The sequence below is a fragment of the Mandrillus leucophaeus genome, unplaced genomic scaffold (assembly GCF_000951045.1).
Source record: "Mandrillus leucophaeus isolate KB7577 unplaced genomic scaffold, Mleu.le_1.0 Scaffold865, whole genome shotgun sequence".
NCBI lineage: Eukaryota > Metazoa > Chordata > Mammalia > Primates > Cercopithecidae > Mandrillus > Mandrillus leucophaeus.
In genome coordinates, this window is record NW_012109419.1 from 965,509 (window position 1) to 989,945 (window position 24,437).

The 24,437-nt window shown below is 36.5% G+C and overlaps 1 protein-coding gene across 1 annotated transcript in view; it reads left to right on the forward strand.

The window, feature by feature from the left end:
- The window catches only part of GRXCR1 (glutaredoxin, cysteine rich 1), a 126,695-nt gene extending 103,788 nt beyond the window's left edge, over positions 1 to 22,907 (forward strand). Inside the window, exons 3-4 of the mRNA XM_011968921.1 lie at positions 12,913 to 12,978; positions 22,614 to 22,907. Of these exons, the coding sequence (XP_011824311.1) occupies positions 12,913 to 12,978; positions 22,614 to 22,793 (246 nt within the window). The 3' untranslated portion in view covers positions 22,794 to 22,907. The remainder of the gene's footprint in view (positions 1 to 12,912; positions 12,979 to 22,613) is intronic.
- Positions 22,908 to 24,437: the final 1,530 nt, after the last annotated feature.

The following is a 24,437-nucleotide window of genomic DNA, read 5'->3' on the forward strand; positions in this document are numbered from 1 at the left end:
ATGAATGGAAATGAAAGGTATTGAATGCTTTTAATCAGGATAATGACAAGTGAAGTGATCATTGTTGAGTTTCTAAAAGATCATTCTGGCGTCTACATAGAGAGGAGGTTGGAGGCAAACAAGAATACAACCAGGGAGATGGTGGACCCCAGAAATAGTGTGTTAGCAGTAAAAGTGATAAGAAATGAACACATTTAAAATAAACATTGCATGTAAATCAACAAGACTTACTGATGAATTGAATGTGGGATGATGAAAAACGAGGAGTCAAGGTCAATGGCTAGAACATTGATTTGAGTAAGAGAATATTCGGTAGTGCCATTTATCATTTAGTAGTTATGTGCATTAGCTTAAAAGCCCAAATCATTTCCATATGAGAGTTTTTGTTTTTGATCTTTGAGGCTGCCTCATTCTAATAAGTTTCTTTGGCTTTTACTCTCACACTTCATAATATCTTAACTGGCTAATTTTATATTTTAAAGTGTTTTGCCCATTTTGTTTCATTTTTACAATGTTTCCAAAGCTCTCTTTATCTTAACTTTGTAGTTTTCTGTGACTCTGGTTATAATACCTTATTCACTAACATCTTTTTCCTAGTTTTTATTTGGTTAGTTTTATCTAGTTTTCATTGATTATATTAAATTTCTTTTCATTCTTGGAATAAAAACTTTTTAAAATTTTAGTTTTTGCTTCTTTAAGTATATTTTAATTTCTTTTCATTTTTTCATCTTTTTAGTATTTAGTATGTTAATTTTTATCTATGACTGTGTTTTACCTCAGTAAGTGGCTAGCAAGATAAATGGTCATTGCATGGATAGGTTTTCTATTAGCCCATCTCTTAAACAAGAGGACTGTATATTTACTTTCTGGATGGTCCCAATACAGACCTGCCTATATCTTTTAACAAACAACCTGTAATTTGCTCCTGTGTTTCATGAGAAGGGAAATAGGAGATACAAAGGTCAGAATTTCTTTATAGCACAAGTTTGCCTTTACAAGTGGCAAAAGCAAAATGCTGGAAGTGTCTGTGAGTCACAAGATCTATGACCAGATTTAAAATCTGTGTTCTTAACATATCTTACATCAGTGTGCGTTTGATGAATTTAATATATTACTATCATAGTGTGTGATTACAATAATAGTAAACGTAATTTATTAAGCATTTACTATGTTCTATATTGGACTGTGGTTTGACATTACTGGTATCAGGCTTATTCTCATAGTATTCCTAAGAGGTAGATACAATTTTAAATATTCTTATAAATAAATAAAGTGAAATTAAATGAAGAAAAGCAAGATCCTTAAAGCTAGTTAGACCTAGATGTGAATTCTGATCCTGCCAACTGTTAGTTATATGATCTTGAACAAATACTCCTGTAACACTTGTACTTTTATATCTTTGTGTTTGTTTCCCTATTTTTAAGACTTAAAATCTTAAAAGACAACTTGCAGGGACACAGTGAAGATTAAATAAATACTGCTTGAAAAGCATCTTATTAAATTATTAGAGTTTTCTCTTTAGAGTCTGTTACTTTGTCATTGCTCAACCTTCCTCCTCCTGCACCTCTTATGACATCTTCCTGGCATTGTCCTATCCATGAAAATATCAAAGGTCCTCAAAAGATCAATCACAGAAACCCTGTATCTTTTAGAAAATCTCAAGCTTGCCTTCTATGGAGGCCACAGAGGCTAAGACCAAGATTATGAAGGAATACCAGGCTTTGTTCTCAATCCAGATTTAGAGACCTCGGTTTATTAATCCTCCATAGATAATTAACTCCTTGATTTGCCTCTCCAAATGAGAGACAGATCTGGCAGGAAGACTCCCTGGAGAAATAAAGAAAAAGAGTCTAGAATTATGTACAGGAAATCTTTCTAGACAAGGTTATTATTGCTACCCTGTTTTACTTCTTTTCATAAACATTGTAGCTAATATAAATTTTTAAATTTTGGGTATAAGAATTTATGCTGTCCTCCAACTCTCTCTAATGTCATCTTCATGCTATCTCTATCTACTTGTATTTAAATCTATATGTATACATATATCTACACATAGATCTATATGTATTAGTCCATTAAGGCTGCTATAAAAATCATAAACTGGTTGGCTTACAAACAACCGAAATTCATTTCTGTCAATTCTGAGGCTGAGGAGTCCAAGATCAAGGTGCCAGAGATTTGGTGTCTGGTGAGAGCCCACTTCCTGGTTCATAGATGGCCATCTTTTCCCTGCATCATCACATGGTAGAAGGGACAAAGCAGCTCTCTGGGTTCTCTTTTATAAGGGCATCAATCCTATTCCTCAGGGCTCTGCCTTCATAACCTAATCACCCCCCAAAGACTCCACCTCCTATACTGTCACATTAAGGGTTAGGATTTGAACATATGAATTTTGCTATAGACATTCAGCCTACAGCAATACATTTCTCTCTATATATTTTTCTATATATCTGTCTATGTACCTATGTGTCTATATATCGTCCACATGAATCACAAGCTAGTGATTCAAATAAGTTACGCATTTATTTGTCTTTCAAATAAATCTGGGTTGGGAGAATCAGGGTATACAATTTCTCTGCTTCAGGAGTGACTCTTCTATATTGTTGTACCTCCCTTTAAGTTACACTCTCACTTCATGGTTAAAAATAGTTTAACTCCATCACATATTTTCTGGAAGGTAAAAAGAGGAAGTGAGCAGCTTGCTTTTAAGAGTAGATAGCCTGTAATCCCAGTACTTTGGGAGGCCAAGGTGGGTGGATCACCAGAGGTCAGAAGTTTGAGGCCAGCTTGGACAACATGGTGAAACCCTGCCTCTACTAAAAATACAAAAACTTAGCCAGTTGTGGTGGTGAGTACCGGTAATCCCAGCTACTTGGGAGGCTGAGGCAGGAGAATTGCTTGAACCCGGGAGGCAGAGGTTGCAGTGAGCCGAGATTGCACCATTGCACTCTAGCCTGGGTGACAAGAAAGAAACTCCATTTAAAAAAAAAGAAAAAAAAAAGTGTGGCCTGGAAGTCGTACGCATCACTTTTGCTGACATCTTACTTTCTTACTTACGAGGACTTTATCACATAGCTGTACCTAACCAAATGGGAGAATGAGGAATATCACCTTTCACTAAATGTTACAACCAAATGAATTTTAGAGGATTCTCTAACTAAAAGAAAGAATGAAGAATGGGGTGGGGGGGTGGAGGTAATTACTATTCTCTCTTAATTATTAATAGCAGGAGGATAGTTCCAATAAGAGATCATTGCAGTTGATTTAAAAAAGAAAGAAGTTGACAGCATGGTTTTTTAAAAAGCTCTTTAAAATAGTCTAAAAATTAAGACTAGTATTACTTCCACTAGTCTTCTAAAAACAACAAGTTACTAAGGTGCTATGTGTGCCAAGCACTATGCTAAATACTCAACATACATTATCTCATTTATTTCTTAAAACGCTACATGATAGAAATGTTTTTATCTTTGAAAAGTGAGGTTTTGAGGGGTTAAATATCTTTCCAAAGCTCACACAGCTAATAAGTAGAGGAGACAGGATTTCATATGTGGGTGAGCCCACAATGTTAACCTGAATGTTGCAGCCTCCCAACACTTCCTCTTGCCTATCACTTTTCTTCCCTCCAGGATTACAGGAAGATTCTCATTAGCCTTATTCTCTTGTTTTGAAAACACATAATAAATAGACTCAAACAGGGATCTACCACAAAAGAGTGAAATCATTTAATTCATTATCAATTGTGCTGGTTAATTTCTGTTTTCCCTTCCAGGCCCATTTTCTCCCTTTCTCTGACTTACTTATAGTTTCACAAAGGAAAACTTTACAGACTGAATCACACAGGGGCCTTTGCCCTTTGAGTTCCAGATGGGTTTGGTAAGACGGAAGCTGGAGCAGGATAGAGAGGCTGGAGGCATTGCCTCTGCTCCCTTCCTCCTGAGGCAGAGTTTTGGCAGTTGTTGAGTACCTCCTAGTCCTCTTCCCAGAGCTACAGGTCTTGTTTGGTTCTGTAATACCGTACCTTTGCCATGACCCTTAGACCTAGGGGTGGTTAGAGCTTCTCATTGTTGACAGCTCCTGGGTGCTTCATCAAGCTTCTTTATTTAACCTTGTTCACACTTGTACTGTGGCGCTCTTCATTAAACAATTTTTAATAAAATTATTTGAGTATGCCATCTGTTTCCTGCTAGGATCCTAAAAGATAAACCGGCTTATCATCATGAGTTTAAAATGAGCAATTATTGAGCAACATATGACTTGTTAGTGTTGTAGTGCCTTATAAAAATGGGATGCCTGTTTCATTTCTTGCCCATAAGCTTCAGCACATTGTAGGGAGGTCTTTCTTGATGACAACCGGGGATGATGTATTTGATTCCTTGGTCATTTTACTAAGATAGTAGGATGAATAATAAAGGAATTTTTACTGAAGGGAAAAGCTGCAATGATGGATCTTCAGTAACACGCTCATGCCTAAACATCCTTGGTTCCCACCTGGGATGAGAGCCCATTCAAGTTGGAACTCCCTCCTATGAATGGAATTTTAATTGAAACTTTGATCAACTAATTATATTTCTCAATTATTCTCACTATGTAAATCTTCTTCAAATATTTTTCCTGCCGAGTGATTAAATATCCATATCGTCCCAGAAAAACAATTGACTCAATTTTCCTTAACAATATTGTTCACTAACTGTCCTCGGTCTTTTGACTCTTTAGAGAGCCTAGCTAGAATGCGGCTTTTTAGCATGAGAGATTTAGCTAGGCTAAAGAATACCTTAGGTATTCTACAATTTAGCTGTGGAATTTTATGACTGGAACATCCTCAAATTTCATGCTACCTTTTCTTTTTAACAAGCCATAAAATTAGGTCTTTCTTCTCAATATCTTGCATGATAAATAATCATATATTAAGCCCAACTACTCCGAGACTCCCCGTTATTTTTTCTATTACATTCTTTTTTACTTTATTGTGACATCATCCAAAGACAATGTAAGACTTTTGTCAAACTCTATTAATCTTTCATTATTTGTTGACTCTAGACAGGAAATGTTTGTGGACCACATTTTGTGTGCTTAGTTGCTCTTTGGGAATTGATTACTACTACTTCTAATTAACAGCTGCTAATTACTGAGTTCATATTATGTATCATGCAATGTTCTAAACTCTTATATACTATCTCATGTAATCCTTACAACAACCCTGTAGACATTATAATACCCATTTTACAAATGAGGAAATTGAGTCTTTAATAGTTGAAGTTATTTGTCCAAGTTAACTTGTAAACGGAGGAGCTAAGATTTAATCCTGGATTTTATTATTATTTTTTTAAAAAAAACCTTGGTAAGCCTAATCACCACATTCTAAAAATCAGTTTATCAATTGAACTAGCAAAAAACAAATAACCCCATTAAAAATGTGCAAAAGACATGAACACATACTTCTCAAAAGAAGACATACAAGCAGCCAACAAACATGAAAAAATGCTCAACATCACTAATTATCAGAGCACAATGAGATAACATCTTACATCAGTCAGAATAGCTATTATAAGAAACAAACAAACAAACAAAAAAAAAAAAAACAGATGCTAGTGAGGCTGCAGAGAAAAGGGAATGCTTGTATTACCATTGATGGGAAGGTAAATTAGTTCAGGCAGTTTGGAGAGTTCTCAAAGAATTTGAAACAGATCTTCCATTTGGCCCAGTATTCCTATTACTGGGTATTTAGTAAAATAAAAATAAATCATTCTACCAAAAAGACACATGCACTTGTATGTTCATCACAGCACTATTCACAATAGTAAAGACATGAAATCAACATAGATGCCCATCAGCAGCCAAGAAAAACCATAACTCAGCTTTAAAGAAGAAAATCATGTCCCTTATTAGCAACATAGATGCTGCTGGGGGCCATTATCCTAAGTGAATTAATGCAGGAACAGAAAATCAAATACTGCATGTTCTCATTTATAAGGGGGAGCTAAACTTTGGGTGCTCATGGACATAAAGATGGCAACAATAGACACTGGGGCCTCTTAGAGCGGGGAGGGATGGAGGGGAGCAAGGGTTGAAAAACTATTGGATGTCATGCTCTCTACCTGGGTGGTATGATCAGTTATACCCCAAACTCCAGCATCATGCATTATACCCAGGTAACAAACCTGCACATGTACCCCTGAATCAAAAATACAAGTTAAATTACAAAAAAAAAGTAAAAAATAAAAATGAAAATCGGTTTATGCAAAGAGACTCTGGGGACACAGCAGACAACAATCTTAATCTTTTAAATAGAACAGTCTTCTGATTTTACCTAGCCAACTCCCAGCACTACCTGTTTTCTAGCCTAGTGACTTGATATTACTTTTATATAATTTGATATTAATTCCGAAGGAATGGGAAAGATGGCTTTCTGCCATAGGGAAGCAAATAATACATCCTTGTGATCATCTAGTTTGATAATATGGCTTTATTATAAAAAATCAGGATTGGCCTCTATGGGAAATTGTTCTTTACAATTCTGCTGAAAAAAGTGCCTCAGCACTAATTATATAAAACTAAAATCACTGTCTTTGGCAGGCATTTTCTGACACCCAAAGGTCTGTATTCCATAATTGCAAAAACAAGTCAACTAGTTTAGTTAATTTTGAAGTTAATTTTTCCTGCCAGGGATACAGAAAAACCATGCTCTTTAGGATGAGATTATCCACAGGAGCCTTTACTGCATTTTTAAAGACACTGGTGGGATATTGTTACACCTGCCTTGAACATTTTCCAGGCCTAAGTGTTTGGCATAGAGCTCCAGGAACTCAATGGGGTCTGTTCATGCACTGGAAAAGATCCAGAGCTGATTTCCGAAGTAAATTCTTTTTTAGCGGGGCTCAGGTGGCCTATCTCCAAGCAGAGTTGATGTAACCTTCCGTTTTCGATGGGCATGGTAGTCACAGCAACAAACATTTACCGAGCACATCTTTTGGCGGGCATCATGCTAGGTGCGGGTTGAACTCCTTCAATGCCAGCCCTGCCATCTGCTCTCCTGATTACATAGCAGAAGGATTCTTTATCAGCCAGTACTAAAGAGTCTTATGCTCCTGGTCCTCATCTGAGAATGCAACCTCCAGTGGTTTGCTCTTCAGTTTGCATCAAATGCCCCACTGAAAGAAGCGATAGAAGTCATTTATATAGTATTCAACCTTCTCACTCTATGTATCTGGCCTTTTCCTGTCACATCACATCAGCTTGGTCCCTACCGCTTTACAAAGGTGCGTTTTGATATGTGCCTTGGCTTGTTTTTCTATTTGAAATCATCAATCACTAAAAGAAACACCCGTTTGGAATTGAATGCTGTGTTTACTCCAAAAATGCTGAATAAATTAATGCAGCAAATACTTACTGATTGATTTTCTATGGTGCACTACACAAAATGCTGTGTGTGTGAAGAAGTCATAACCCCTGAAATCACCACTGGACTAGCTGTGCAGTGGAGCAAAATGTGATCTGAGAGCACAAAGAAGGAAATGACTGATTTTGTCATTTCTCAATCAAGAAAGCTTTATTGAGAAGGTGACATTTCAATTGGGTTTGAAAGGATGCATAGGAGTTTCCCAAGAGGTGGTGGCAGAAAGATAGAAGAAATATCAGGCAAAAAATGGAGCATGTGTAAAGGCATAAAATCTCATGCAAGGACCTAGGATATCCAGGAGAAGGAGAGAAATCCAGGGTATGAGAAGCTTATTATATCAAAAGACAGGGCTAGGAATATTGGTGCAATCAGATAGTGAAGACATTTGTAGGCCATGCTAAAAAGAGTTTGGGTTTTACCGTAATCACTAGAAGGTACTTTAACAAGTAGTATCAGGTAAACAATAATATTTATTTATCTTTACAGAAGATAAATAAATGACAGGGAGGCAGTTAAGTGAGAGAGAAAAGGAGCCTGATTTAAGTTAGAAGAAGGAATAAAAACTGGTACTGGTTGGATGTAGGAGCCATTTCTGTAATAGCATTTGTTTGAAAACAATCTTTTTACGGTTATCAAAAAAGCAAGAATACTATTTATTATATCAACCAGTCCATCCAAAGTCTTATGCAAGATATTGTTTAGACTACTGTGCTTAGAAAACTGTTTCATCTAAAAAGCTAACTCAGAATCAAATTTAAGGCTCACCCATAGCTACCATTTTGAGATTTATTTAGACTATTTCCCATAAATTCCCATTAAATTTCCATTTTATTATACTATAGTATAGATATTTTATTGCAAGCTACTTTCTTAATAAGATGAGGTGGTTTATGACTAAATATAAATTAAAATAAAATAAAACTATATATTATATATGTATATATGTGCATTCACATATAAATATATGTGTGTATATATACATTAAAATTTGTATTTGTTTTTGGTTAATGTGAACTTTATTTTTAGTCCTTCTGGGCTCCTCAGAAATGTTTAAGTTAACAGTTTCAAAAGTTGATGTCCCATGTGGAATTCCAGAGCCTGGATATCCATATAGAGATAACTAAGGTCTGTGTGGCTTTAAAAACTTTTGAGAAAAATTATTTAAATGTTCGATTGTTTTCTTTTTTGATAATAGTGTTTAGAAACTCGTGACTTAGCTACTCTTCCCTGAGACCTAACAGAGTATGCTAAATATAAACTGGTGTATATCACTTTATTGTTTTCTTTAGCTTATTGTGTAAAATGGGTTGCTTATGCCGTGGCATGGTGTCTCACCTATGTTCCCTCCAGGGTATCAACCCACAATGCTATGTAGAGACTCTGCTAGGATGTTTTATTGAACGTAGCTTTTCCTCTGATCTTGAATGAAGGGAAATGGTGACTACAAAAGGACACGTACATATAATAATATTGGTAGCGTTACTGTCCCTATTAATTACCCTCCGTCATTCTGTCTGTGTGCTCGGTCAACTACTATTCTTCCTGAAGATAAAAACTTAATGATTGTTTTGTGGAGAGAACCTTCCTTAGCCTCAATTTTGTTAAATTTGCCTTACTCTTTGTGTTCTTAGCATCTTGTAGCATGCCCCTTTTGTACTATTTTCAACAGTTATAAATAAGTTTACATTTATTTGTGTAATCTTTGTGTAAAGTCTGTCTCCCCCAAAAGTACATTTCCTCGGTAACGGGAAGCAGTTGTGTGTTTGTGTGTGTGTGTGTGTGTGGCTTTTTTGCTTATTGTATAGCTCTAACGCAGCACAGTGCCTAATCCCTAATGGAGACTCATAATAGTGTTGAATGAATGGATAAATGCATGAATGAGTATGGTAGCACACTTTTACACATTCATAGGTCGTATGGTAAGTGGTTTTTTTTTTTTGGCAATCGTAGTTGGCAGAGGCCTGATTTCTTTTCCTACCTTTTTCTTATTCCTTGAAGGTATGTGTTTCTTCCTTGGTGATTCATAGATAAGGAAAAATTAAATAGATTATCTTATCTTCATCTGTGAAGTTTGTTACAACAATGTAAAACAAAGTGTCTTGTTCACACGTTCCAGCTCACTGCTCTGAATTTCAAGTTGTAAAGTATTTGAGCAAGGTAGAGATTTTTCATGTATTAAAGAGTAATGAGATAGGTTCTTTCCTGGCATATGCAATTATTCTAAATAACTAATTAAGATGCAATGCTGAGATTTACAAAAACAGAACTTGGACATTTCATAGCTTCTCTGGCATGTGCATTCTGGACATGGAGTCACTGCAGTGAAAGCCTTCAATTCACTTGCGCTTCTGAGTACCTGGTCAACAGTGAGTTCGAACTACAGACTCTCATATTCCCCAGACTGGGAGTTCTCTGTACCATTTTTCACTAATACAGTTGTGCTCTATCAGTGAGCAGGCAGCTTGCAGGGTGCAATGGAAAGAGGGCAGGTTTTGGAGTCAGCTCAACCTGAATTCAAGATGAACCCAAGCCTTGTACTGATTAATTGAAAGACTCCGGGCATGCTCTTTATTCTCTTTAGACTTTAGTTTCTTTATGTAAAAAATTGAGATAGTTCCTTTATTTAAAAAAATGCTTATTTTGTGCCAATGTTTAGAAGTGTTCATGTTTGTAAAGCACTTAACGCATTACTATTATCATTATTTTCAGGATTATATTAATTTTAAGAAAAAATAGATTCCGAACCAATTGAAAATATGGAAGAAATATTTCCATAGGTGTCCTGGAGGTCTTGATAAACTATGCTGAGTAATAGAGTAAATAATTTCCACTAGCATAGAATTGAGTGGTGGAGTGTATATAAAAACAAACATGTCTGACATTCTTAGCCAAATACCAACCAGGGAAAGATAATTTCCTAAGAATGTCAATGTGTAAGGAAATGCACTCTCTTTTGTGGACACAGAGGTTTCTTTATAGATCAATTAATACTTAGAATGTCTTTGATAAGAAAAAGGGTGGCAATGAGACCTTTGGAATACGCAAATGCAGGGAAAGCAGGGCAGATTGAGATTTACCCTGATAAATGCTCCAAACCTCTGTGTGGGAGTGATCTGTAATGTTTCCCTGACATGTGCCAAGCAGGCTAAAATCTCTATTTTGCTGTTGCTGCTGCTGCACTTAGGATCAGAGAAGGCGATCATCTGATTTCCCTGTCCCCTGTAGGATCCTGCGCTTAGGCTTGGTTATGACAGGCTCATGTGGAGGGCAGAGACATGGGACCCAGTAGGGAACAGGAGGCTTTGACTACTGTCAATGCTCAGCATGTGGCACAGGGACCAAAGGGCTGGTTCCAAGGGAAAGACCTGAGGGCAGGGCAGGTAGGGTCGTGGAGGCTGTGTTGTGTAGCAGTGGTCGGATGAGGGAAGTAGGTATTCAGCTGCTTGTCCTCTGTTATGGAACAGCTTTTTCCCAAGCTTAAGCACTCATTATACCATCTCTATACTAGACACCCACGTGTCCTGAAAATCAGTGACCATTATGCCTTTAAGTACTTTGCTTAACATAAGCAAAGCCTGCATTTCTCCTGCAATGTGGAATCTCCTCCTGTGGTAGTAATGCTGCAAGAGTTATTTGGCTGAGACAGAGCAAATTTCATATATCTAAGAACATTGAGACAGGTCCTTTCTTGGCATATGCGTTGTACTCTAAACAACTGACTAAGACACAATGTTTCCATAAGAGAAGAGCCAGGTGGGAGATGTGGACAGCTTTTCTGGTCCATTCATTTTGTTTGGAGTCCTTGTGGGGCATTTTCTTTCGTTTGAGAAAAATGAGGCACGTATTCTCTTTACTGCTTTAGTTCATGTATCAAATTCCCCAGAGTTCTTTTCCATTTTAACTTAGCTATCTCTTAAAAGAAATAGAATATAGCAAAAGTAAAATATTACCAGTTATTACTACATTTAGACTTTAATGTGTTGTCATGGTGCTCTCATTACCTTTGTTCTTACTTTAGAGGTTTCACGTCTGTATTCGTGGCCCAACCAGCAACAAATAAAGAGATATAACTTGCCTCACAGAGCAATATATATTCTCTGTAGCCCTGTGTGTTCGTTCATACTGCTTTTGAATGTATCAATTTGACATTTTTTATCGTGATTGTGATGACATAAATTATACAAGATAAACTGAAACAAAACGAAACCAAGAACTAAATACTCCTATACATCACTATAGGATTGTTTAACCTATTTTAGAAACCTCATCTAGTCTTTGAGGTCCAGATCAAATGCCACCAACCTCAGAAAGCCTTCTCTACCCTCAAAAAGCACAGTTTTCCTCCTGTTGTGATTTCCTGGCTTATCTTTTTTCTTCATCATTCATTTGGCACTGATTTTTCATTCGACACTGTGGGTTAGTTTTTTGTACATTTACAAAAAGAATACTTTTACATAAATGTATATAGTAACTTCCCTAAGAACTAGAACGTTTTTATTTTTTAAATGAATCCTGCTTGGCACCCTGCTTAGCACAAGTAGGAATAAAAAATGTTTAGTGTGTGATTATATTTCTCCCTGTCTTGTTCATTGATCAAAAATTGATCCAATGCCTATTCTGAGCCAGCAACTGTGCTGAGCGCCTAGGACGCAGTGTCAACAAGGCAGACATGGTCTCCATCTTTGATTAAAAATAATTACTCCAGTTTTTCCTTCTTCCTTCTCTATGGTTTTACGTTGGGAAGTAGAGTGGTAGAATGTAGGAAGCAGCTGGACAGGAGACAAAAATGGAGTAGTTTGAAGAAACACACATTGTCCCCTTTCTCACTTTCATAGTAATGTTTTAGAAGTTGAAAGCATCAGCTCTGGAGTTCATGCCCTACCTGTGTTTACATTTTCTCTCTGTGTCTTCTCTGGGTGGCCTTGGAATTGTTATTTAATCTCACTGAGGCTCAACTTCTGCAAATAATAGAGTCTGCTACAGCAAAGGAGATGATATTTGTGCCAAACTCAAAATATCTGCTTAAGTTGTGTTGGTAGTTATTATCATTATTGTTGTTGTTGTTATTGTCAGCTGCTGTTATCTTTACATGCATGGCTGTTAAGGAGGGCCATGTCTAGTACTGCTTGGAGTAGGGTAGAGATAACTGAGGGTGGGAATTTGCTCCAAGGATTCCTTTCCCAGATGGTAGACTGGCTCCAGGCTCCCTAAACAACCCTGAAGAGTATACTGGCCCTTTCTGTATTTGGACTGAAACCTGACAGCTGTGGGTTTCCTGGAGCTTGCCTCCTGTAGGCAGCCTTCCCCTTACCTGAGGTAAGACTTACTAGATGCAAGAGTACCGGGCAGTAAGGAAAAATGTCTTCTCCTCTTTGGTATCCTAGTTGCACATTTACTCAGCTCCACAGGGAAGAATTGTGTTCAGTATTTTGTGGGTTAAGCTTTCCTGGCTAGAACTTTATTTTCTCAAATACTAACAAAAATGGATTTTTCCCCCTACTCTCTCTTGTTAATAGGGTGCTGAGAAAATTTTGTCAATGAATGAATCAGGAGAACTGCAAGACCTCCTAACCAAAATTGAGGTAAATGTGCTTTCAGCAACTTATTTTTAGTAATCAAAATGTTAAACACATTCTGATTATAATTGAGTTTTCCTAACTGAATTATCTCTCCCCATGCTCTTACAAATATGCAATAGGATACATGTGGCAGTTTTAATTTGATATCTTCTGTTATTAGGTTTGTTGCATCTAGAGTGACTTTAATGTTAACTTCTAATGATCTCATACTATTAGGTGAATGTTATGGTCAGCTTTATTTGAGCCCAACTCTCTGTTATACGGGCATTGATGAGGTGTTTCAAGTCAGGAAATAATCTTGAAGCACATTAAAATTTTTCATTGAAACAACTTTATTTTTCCCATGGATCTTCCTACATATAGAAGATCTTCCTACATCACTTATAAAGATTAAATAACAAGTTATTTCTCCAAAAAGCATGTTTTAATTTGTATTCCTGTGCTTATACATATAGCATCAGAGAAATACTTATTCAAATACTTATAACATTTACATGCAACCGGAAAGCCCTTATTACCTCACTGCTAAATTATTTTATCAGACTCTTTCTCCCTATGTGTAAGAAGATTATATACTTTATTGTCCTGATTGGGACACTTTGAGAGTGAAAAGTATGCATTAATAATTGTTCCGGGACGGCAAATGTGAAACAGGACTTTGCCAGGAGAAATAGGTCATATGGTTATCCAGTGTCCATATGTCACTACTGGTTATTATTGCTCTAGTCTTTGGTAACCTAATTTCTGATTCTCTACCATTCCTTCCACTGTAGATAAGGGAAAGGACTATGTGACGTCTTGTGCTTTCTTACTACTATCCCTTTGTGCAGGCTTTTCTGTCTGCCTAGGATGATACTGTTCCAATTCCTAATTTCCCTCCACCATTTTCAAGGCCCATCTTCAGTGTCAGTTCTTCCAATAGTCATTTCTGATCTCCCCCGCCTTTGAATTCCTATAACCCTCTTTTTAGGGGGCTTATAAAAGTCTTTTTTGTATTAGCTTTCTTTGGGTATTTGACTCATGTCCCAAATGAACTATATGCTCCTTGATTGAAGGATTCATGTTTTATTCATATTGTGACCTTTCCCAGAAGGAAAACAATGGATTCATTCATTCAACAAATATTTATTGAGTATCTACTGTTTACAGGTACTTTGCTAAGGGAGACAACAACGTCCTCTCAATGTACTGCAGACCTATAGCAATAACTCAAAATCATTTTTTATCAGTTTGTGTCATAATACAAACAATAGAGTATGTTTAGACATTGTAGTTCAATGAGGATGATGGCCAGAAATATAGTGCTTATAAAGGAGGAGAATGCTTGGGCTTTAACAAGATAACTTACTATGGTCTGATTCTAAATTCAAAAGCCATGCGATATATACAGAGAGTAAACTTGTTTTTGTAAAATGTTTTAAATTTCCTTTTTTTTCCATAATTTATAATTTCTGAAGTATTATGATTTGGAAATCAGAGGATTTTTAGCTCCTTCCTCAGCTCTGCTTCTGGCTCTGCGCCTTTGGGCATAACCTTTCACCTGTCAGTATCTTGATTTCTTTAGCTATTAAATCAGGGTGTGTACTTGCTCCTCTTAAAGCTCTTCTTAGCTAAAAAAGCTGTATGAATGGATCTATTTATTTCTTTCTGTTCTTATATACTACTCCAATCCTGTGAAGTCATTCACTTACATTATTATGTATCTTTCTATTTAAACAATTTGGTTTATGTGTATTATTCTCTGTGCACATTTTAAACTTACTTAAATGGTATTATGCAGTATCATTGATCTATTTAATTCTTGTTGCATCAATATCGTACTATTTTAATTCTATGGCTTAAGAGCATCTTTTAGGATCTTACAGGATGAATATCTTTCATTGCTTTTCTTTGTACAGGTTGACGACTGATTTAGTTATTCTGGACTTTTATTCCATTGAGTCTATAATTATTCAATTCTACAACTTGATCAACAGTACCATGTTAGATAATCTCTCTCTCTCCATCAGCTCGAAAATTTTGGAAAATAAGATGTTTTTCTCTTCTTCAAGTCTGTCTCCATTCTACACATGACATAAATAGGGCACAAATACTTTAAGCTATTTTTAATGTTCAAAATAAGGGTATGACATTGGCTTTCTAATGTTATAGGAACTCTGCGATGCCATCACTATGTTCGGTTGCTTTGGCCATATAGTAAAACTGGTGGAGAATTTGTAGCCAATCAAGAAAACCCAGAACTCTGCCTGAGAGGTAGCTGGAGTTTAAGAGGAAGTAAAGAGACCAGGTGAAAAGAAGCACTGGGAAAGCCATGCAAAGAGGATAAGGGATACAAAATGCAGATCCAAACCCATCCCATTTTTCTGGTTGGCTTTTGACAGTAGAGTAGGAGTTAAATATTCATGATGAAGGAAACATTTCAGTCCTTACTATATAGCAAGATATATTCCTGGCACTTTATACATATTAAATCATTGAAAGCTCACAACTCTGCTAAATGAGTTCTCTTATTATCCCCATTTTTTATATGTATTAAATCATTGAAAGCTCACAACTCTGCTAAATGAGTTCTTTTATTATCCCCATTTTACTGGCAAGGGAATGGAGGTACAGAAAGACAAAAATCACTTGCTCAAGAGTGTTTAGATAGTCAGTATTTGATTTATGATTCTAATCAGTCTGACTCCAAACCCATAATGTTAATTAACTATGAACCTATGCTTCCATGACTCTCAAATTAAGTGGCCTGTAGGTATCTAGGAAATCTGACTATATTGTGGCAGGACACAAAACCTGGGTTAGTAGTTTCCTAAGAGGTAAGCTGGTAAAGGTGTTAGATTCAGGGAATAGGCTGGATTTTGACACAGGGCTCTGACACTAGACAGATCCTGGCAAGATCTAGTTTGCTGTTACTTGGGTCACTACATGGTAGTCTATGACCACTGCTGGTCCTCATAATTCAGGTTCCAGTTTCTAGCGGTTATTTCAAGTGATGCTGAAGAGAGACGCTTAGCAGCTGTGGTTGGACAATCAGAAATGGAGTCAGAAAATAATTTCAATTTTTTTCTGCACCAAGAATCTTATCACACATCCCACCCCACTGAAAATTGCTGTGGAAGCTGAGTGGATCTGATTTGTTGATGAAGATTATTTGTAGCCTCAAACGTGAGGAGCTGACCAAGGCAGCAGAAGCTAGTAACACATATGATAGTTGGTATGGAGATCTGGTCTCAGTAGAGCCGGTTGTGCCAATGGGGACTGTGTTCCTGAATTGACAGTTTGCAGGTAATCCTCCCACTAAGATGTGAACTCCATGTGAACACAGACGTTCATTTATTTTTATTGTTTACCTCTAGTGCCTAGAACAGGGATTGGCATATCCCAGGGACACATAAATATTTACTGAGGGAATAAATAAATGACTTCTCTTTCATCCGAAGCTTTTTTTGGAGGAGGCAAAGCATTTAAGAAATGAAAAGAAAGAGAAAATTATTATTTTATATAAAAGAATATGTGGCTGAAAGGATGAATGAAACCACTATTTTTTGGTAAATGATATTTATTTATGTTAATAAATAGGCTAAAAATGAGAAGGAATGAGATGTCTAAGGAGTCCTCAAAAAACAATAACCAAGATGGATAGCTAATCGTGCTGGTGTCCATGCAGGGAGAGCCAGGGGAGTGCTGAGATTTATTATCATACCAGTGGTTCTGGCAGACACTGAATTAAAGACCTCAGATGGCAGAGAAGCTCTAAGTAAGCTTTGCCTTGTTATTTTTTTGAAGATATGAGTAAATAGTTTTGTTGCCATTTGTATGGAGATTGCCAACATAGTGTCCATTTTTTTTTTTTTTTTTTTTGGTAAAGCTGATAACAATTACTTAATCTGATTCTCCCCTGAGGACTGGCAACTGCTTATTTGTTCTTGAAGAACTGAGCAAAGATTCCCAAATACACACTTAGGATGTCAAAAATGGCACAGGCTATCTGTGCAAGGCATTGGAGCTGTCAGAGACTCTCCTGAGACTCCCTGGAGAAGTATAGCTCTGTGTGATGGTCCTTCCTAAGGGAAAGGGGGTGGCAACAGCCTGTTCTGAGGCTACAGCCACAGATACCACCTACCTGCTCACCTGGGGAATCAGGCCATGTCGTCTGCCTCTCTCTGAAATCAAAACATCTATTTAAGTAGGTTTATGGCAGTCCATCCCATCTGGTTTAAGAATCAGGCTCCTATATCCAGGCTTATACATTTTGAATTATGAGCTACAAATTTCCCCTGTGTCTGCATTTTGTTCAGTGGCTTCTTTCTCAACTCTGCAAATTAAGGATGCCGGAAACACTGATGATCAGAAAAGATTCTATTTATTTTTTTAGCAGCTTGGTCAGGCAGAGGGGTGTTTGTAGGCATTTAAGCGTTTGCTGAATTAAATTTTTGAATCTAGTTTAAAATAAAATACATAGACCAAGATGAATCATCCAGAAATGATTATAATGCCAAGCGTGTACTCTCTGACAATTTGTTTTATTGGTAATACTACTTCATAGACAATCTGGATGATGAGGTGTATTGTCACAGAGGCTCAAATAAGTTGCTTCCTCTTTGGTCAGATACTTAAGGGACTTTCAAGCTCTATTGGAATAGGATTTGATGATCTGAGGTTAAAAATAATAAGAGCTTCATTTCCTGACCTTGAAGAAGACATGAAGACTCTTGATCTTAGCATCCTGTTTTTATATTGCATAACTGGGGGTAAACTTACATTCTTGAAATTTGAGTTTCAAATTTCCTTTGCTACAAAGGAAGTCCATTTCACAATCATTCATAAACTTGCCATTATCTTTGTCGTTTGTCGCTTTTGTCCTTTGTTAGAGACACAAGACATTTTGTGTGCTTTAGTTGAGATGACTGCAATATGGAGCAGACCTATCCAAGACTCAAGGGTGAGGCTGAGATGTACTGTTAGGACAACAGAGAAGTGTCTGGTTCACGGCTATATTCCCATTGCCTTACACAGTGCCTGGCTGGTGAATACTCAATATATATTTGTGGAATGAAATGAATAAGTAGAAGGTCTCACTCACTGAGTATCTGTTTTTTAAAACTCACTCACAGGAATAAATGAACAGAAAGAAATAAAGTGGAGGGTGAATTCTCATTCTTTTTTTCTTGAATTCCACCCCAAAGTGACTTGTCTCAACCCAAACCACTATTCAGAGGAGAGGAGACAGTCAGTAGATTCAGTACTCTGTGTGCTATACTCAACCAGGTCTGCCTGGATTCTTAATTGCTTGCAGGTCAAAGTTTCCACAGTCAGTCTCTTCATTGAAAGTGGAAGTCAGTTTTTTTTACTAATAGTAGTGAAGCCTGTTTTGTTACTAGTTAGCAATGTTACTAATAGTAATTAGTAATGCTATAAGTAAAGTGGAAGTCTGTTTCATCAACTTTGGTTATTCTTTCTTCCTCCAACTTGAAACTTTGTCCATGTTCTTCAGGAAATTCCTAGCTCTTTTTCCATCTTGATCTGTGGGCAAAACTGTCTACAGAGGGGTTAGACTTTAGAGCAACACTAATATAAGAGCATCTAATATAACCCAACTGGGTTTTCTTTGTACAGAACCCTCTAAATTAGGACCAGACTTCCAGTATAACAAAAGTGCGCTTTGAAAGACGTGGCTAGGCATGACTAAATTATTTATTCTTATTAGAATAACAAATGGTGTAAATTGTGCTGGATGATGCAGCAAGAATGAGATTCCTGCATGCCGAGGGGGCACTGGGGAGCTTTAGTGGGTTGCCTTGAGACCCACCCCACCTCACTACCACTTTGGTTTTAGTTGTAGCATTTATCCTTTCAACTGCTTTACATTTGGGGATCTCATATTTAGATTATTTGGGGAAAAATGGATGCAAATAAACATTGAAAACTACTATCATAGAGGGAAGACCATAGATTTTGCTCATAGAGAGACCTCTTCAATATTCAACTTTCTAGTTATAACTTGATAATTAGTTTTTTAAAACCAGCTTAGAGGCTGTGTTTCCTCATTTGTAAAATGGTAGTGTCTATCACGTCAGGCTGGTATGAGAAGGGAGCAAAGACTCCACACGAGATGTAAGCCATCCCTTTCCTCTTCTACGTTTATGGCTGAAATAGCTAATTTTTCCTGAGAATGGAAGTAGTGGAAGTATTCTTCCACTATCTTGGACAACAGAAATAGCACATGAATTGAAACACATTTACTCTCCCCTTCTTACAGTGGCAAAACTTTAAACCAGAAAGCGAAGTATTGAACAAGTGTTTAAACTGAATGACTCTGAGAAGTGTAGAAAATGGTTATATCATGTGACCACAAGCAGTTTAGCTTGAGGTAGCAGTTAATAAAAATCATTTCAAATGGAATTTATTAATAAAATAATGGCCAGTAATGACTAACTGTATTGAGTGCCTACTATGTGCCAGGCAATATTCTGTTCACTTCCCATGAATTAGTTCATTGAACCCTCTCAACAATCCTTTGAATAAAAGAGAGGTCTCATCACAGAATTGCACGGACTCTGAGGACGCTATTTTAGAATGGCTTTGTTGTATTTGTGATTATATTTAGAAATAAAAATGTAGCTTTGGTATTTATGTATTAAGTTTATTTTAGGCAATTTATTTGTTCTGACAAGGGGATAAATTATGAAGAAACAGTAGACTCTTGGTATTAGTGAACTTAACATTTGATATTTTAGCCTTTGAAAGTAATATTTGTAAGTCATGTTGTCGGTCCATTACATAAAACCATTTTTATTTGTGTTGAGTTACTATTTTGAATTTTGTGTGCTCAGAGCCTGGTGTCTGAAGTGCCACAGATAGAAAATGAACTCAGGAAGCTGCATAGCACTAACATTTCATTTCAGCTTTGTTGTTCTTTGCTTGTAGTCACAAATACATTTCATGAGAAAACCATACGACCATTCAAGAATCTGGTCATTCACAAGTGTCTTGGGTCATAGCAGGAATTCATATTCACCTAATATGCACTGGTACAGAGGTCGTGGTTGCTGAAAATATTGAACTGTGTTTGTACTCATTAAGATATCGAAATAATTGGACCAGGCGTGGTAGCTCATGCCTGTAATAGCATTTTGGGAGGCCGAGGCAGACAGATCACTTGAGTCAGGAGTTTGTGACCAGCCTGACCAACATGGTGAAACCTCGTCTCTACTAAAAATGCAAAAATGAGCCAGGTGTGGTGACATGCACCTGTAATCCCAGCTACTTGGGAGGCTGAGGCAGTAGAATCAATTGAACCAAGGAGGCGGAGGTTGCAGTGAGCTGCTGAGGTCGCGCCACTGCACTCCAGCCTGGGCAACAGAGCGAGACTCTGTCTCAAAAAAGAAAAAAAAAAAAGATATTGAAATGATTTATATTGGTTGGTAAATAGCCATTGCCCAAGATGGATTAATATCTCTTTTCTTCCCTGTAAACTCTAACCTATAAACTTTGCCAGATAAAATGCAGGATGCCCACTTACATTTAAATACTAGATAAATTCTAAATAATTTTTTTTTCTAAATATCTCATACAATATTTAGTACATACTTAAAGAAAAAATATTTCTGTTCTACCTGAAATTCAAATTTAACTGAGCTTCCCATATTTTTATTTGCAAAATCTGACAACTCTATTTTACTAGGAACTCAGATCTATTTACAATCTAGCAGTAATGAGTAAAAGGCTGGACTCAGGGTCCCTGCAGGTCCTTGCTCTAGGACCTTGGCCAGTCCAGCATTTATTCTGACTTGGTGCACTTGTTGTACAAGTCATTAAATATTTTTAGTTTAATCTCCTGTCATAGCAATAGTGAATGACAAGGATTTATCTACATTATATTCTTTCTAATATTTGATAAGAACTCCATTACTTAGAAATTTTCTCATATTTGGCTTATAAAGTACACTGTTTTCCCATCACTGGGTTTGTTTTTACTCAGAGTTTTTCTTTTTTCTATTTTAATATTATGCAAAATTTAAGTGCAGTGCATCCTTTTTTTAGGTCAATTCTTGCACAAAGAAATGACAAAAATCCATCAACAAAGTGACCAAATGGCTGTGCATATTCAATCTATCTTTTTGGAAGAGCTTTAAATTTCTACAGTCTGGACGAAGTTCACTGTTCGTATTATTGAGATTGACAACAACAACTTTCTATGATTCGGTGCCATTAGAAATGAGATATTATATGAGTTCAGCCATCTTGATATAATAGTCAAGTCAAAATATAATTGCAAGTGAATCCTGCTATATACAGAAAATGCCCATTTATATTGCCTTAAAATGTCAATGTTAGGTTGATATTTAATAAATACCAATTCGATCCTAATGTTTGATTACCAAAGTACATCCCACAGGTTACTAATTATGACATAATTATATTATTGACTCTAAAAATTCTCACAGTTGTATGTGCTGGAGCAATCCTGGGTTAAACCTAGTTTATCAGGTTTCTTTTAAGTTGAATATTTTTGAGGTTTTAATATGTGCAATTATAAATCTTTGGAGAAAAGCTATATGTATGTGTCAGTATGTTAAGCATGTTTGTCTGAGTATGTGTTTGCCTGTGTACGTGTGTATCCACATTTCCTGAGCTCATTGTAGCAATTATTCCCTTCACAAAGCCAGGGTTTCCAAAACTGCTGCAAATTCCTTTTTTGCAAGTTGGAAGCTTAGTATCAATTTACTTATTTTCTCTTTGTATTCATTTTGTAATGGCACCTAATCTCCCCTAAACTGATGGATGCCTCTAGAGGACACCAATAAAGGTTATATGCTCAGAAAAGCAAAGAGAAATGCATGTAAATGATTTTAAAAATATTACTCTCAACACACTATCTGGTTATTTTCATTGTATTATCAGAGATACTTTACCTTTGCTTGAGATAGAAAGGTTGATCGCTACTGTGGGAAACTAAATAGATTTAGAGAAATGTCTCAAGATTTCTGTGCTTGTTTTCTTAAAAATAAAATGAGGATAATGATGCTCAAATTAAATCTTTACTGAAAAAGGTATCTGTATGTGTACTCATTAGTATGGGTGAAGATGCTATACAAAAATGCATTTGAAAGTGCTTTGAAAAAAGAAGTATTAGTCTAAATTTATAATATAATTAGTAATCTTCAGTTGATAGTGGCTTCTGCACACTTCAGCTTTTAGCTTTCTGATTTTTTCAGACTTGTTATTAATATACTATTCTATAAACAAAGACATGAAACTGTTAAATGATACTAATGGGAAAGTTAAAGTATTTTCCCTTAATACAAAAAAACCAGCTTCTGAATTATTTGGTTTGTAAATAGACGTTTTCATATGATGTATTTCTTGAAGTTATATGCCCTTCAACCTAAAATTTACCCACTTTACAAACCAAACCTGTGGTATAGATGGCCATTGGCTGGGGAATGAAGGAGAACTTCAACTAATTACTTCCCTGGGTGTAATGTGTATTAATGGTAGGTGAATTCAAGTGTATAGCCATATTATGCCAATATTGTTTTATGACCACTCACAGTACAGAAAGACCAGGAGGCTGATTGAGTTGTTCCTGCTAACACATCTTCTGTTTTCTCTTATTCCCCTGCCACCTTATACAGAGAGTGCAGCATCCACATGAGTGTCCCTCTTGTGGAGGCTTTGGGTTTCTTCCATGCTCTATGTGCCATGGGAGCAAGATGTCCGTGTTTCGAAATTGCTTCACAGACTCTTTCAAAGCCCTGAAGTGTACGGCTTGCAATGAAAACGGTCTTCAGCGTTGTAAGAACTGTGTTGGTTAATTGGAGCTTCTACCCAGGAAAAGTCTCATTTTATTAATCAAAGGCAATACTTTGGTTTATATATATTTTTTAAATGCTTACATTTATAGATTAACCAATAAACTTGATTATAATTGTCTTTGTGGTGAATTTTTGCTGCAATCATTTTCGTTGATGTATTAAATAAATGTTTATTTAACAACTATTATGTGCCAAACTTTGTGTTAGACCCTGGTTTCGAATTGGAATTAACAGAATACCCCAAACCACTCGAAGATATCCAAAGTCTGATTCCCTAAATGTATTTACTTGTCTAAAGAAAAGAACAAAATCTAGATAATGGTGCCTATTGCAACATCACCCTATTGACTAGTATGAGTTAATGCAAGTACCTAGAAGCATAACATATTTCTAGGCATGCTACAAGGAAGAAGAAAGCTCTGGAGAGTGGAAAAAATATGATCACATTTATACTTAGGCAGTAATTTTTTTTAAGCTGTAGAATAGTTTTTTTTTTTTTTTTTTTTTTTTTTGAGCCGGAGAATAGTCTCAAAGCTGATGATCTTAATGATAAACCAATAATGTTATCAGGTGGATTTCTTTGTGTCGATACAAAAGCTACCAGAAGACTTATCTGGACATTTATTTATTTAATTAATATTTGGGGGTACATGTGAAGGTTTGTTACATAGAATTGCTCTGTACCACTGTCACTTGAAAGCCATTCAAAAAGGTGGCTCTTTATCGTCCTCTTAGCGGGACACCAGAGTGCTCTACCGTTTGAACACATTCTAGGCATGAATGTGCAAAAAAGAAAATTTGCTGTAATTATTGACTGATGACTACCTTTATACACATGTCTGTACTCGGATGGATTTGCTTATCAATGATTTTTAGAAGTTGCCTTCACAGTATTTGTGATAAGGTAATCAAAATATTTTGCTCCTTGGTTTTCTGAAAAGCAACAAATATTTACAGAGTACTTTTTAATTAGCTAGGCCCACTGTAAGAGATGGTTTCTGCTTTCATGGAGCTTACACTTTAAGAAGTAAGGAGTATTCAACGAATAAATATGAGCAGATGAGTCCTATAATACTACAAAAGGGTGGGGCATGGTGGCTTATGCCTATAATCCCAGCACTTTGGGAAGCCTAGGCAGGTGGATCACGAGGTCAGGATATTGAGACCATCCTGGCTAACATGGTGAAACCCCGTCTCTACTAAAAATGCAAAAAATTAGTCGGGTCTGATGGCAGCGCCTGTAGTCTCAGCTACTTGGGAGGCTGAGGCAGGAGAATCGTTTGAACCTGGGAGGCAGAGACTGCAGTGAGTCAAGATCACACCACTCTGTCTCAAAAAAAAAAAAAAAAAAAAGAAAACTGCAAAAGGAGTACAATGTGTTATGGGAAAGTATCAACATAAGGTAGAAAATGATTAGAAAGACTGCTGAGCAACTGATATTTTAACTGAGACATGAGGGAAATTGGAAACCAGTTAGTCAACAAGCAAGGGGATAGTGCTTCAGGTAGAGAAATAGCATATATGGTGACCCCAGGTCAGAGGAAAGGTGTGTATTCGAAGAACTGTAAGAAATCCAATATAGGAGTGATTGCCTCGTAATAGTGGAGCAGTTTATAGCAGAATAAGCCTCCTGCTAATAACGTA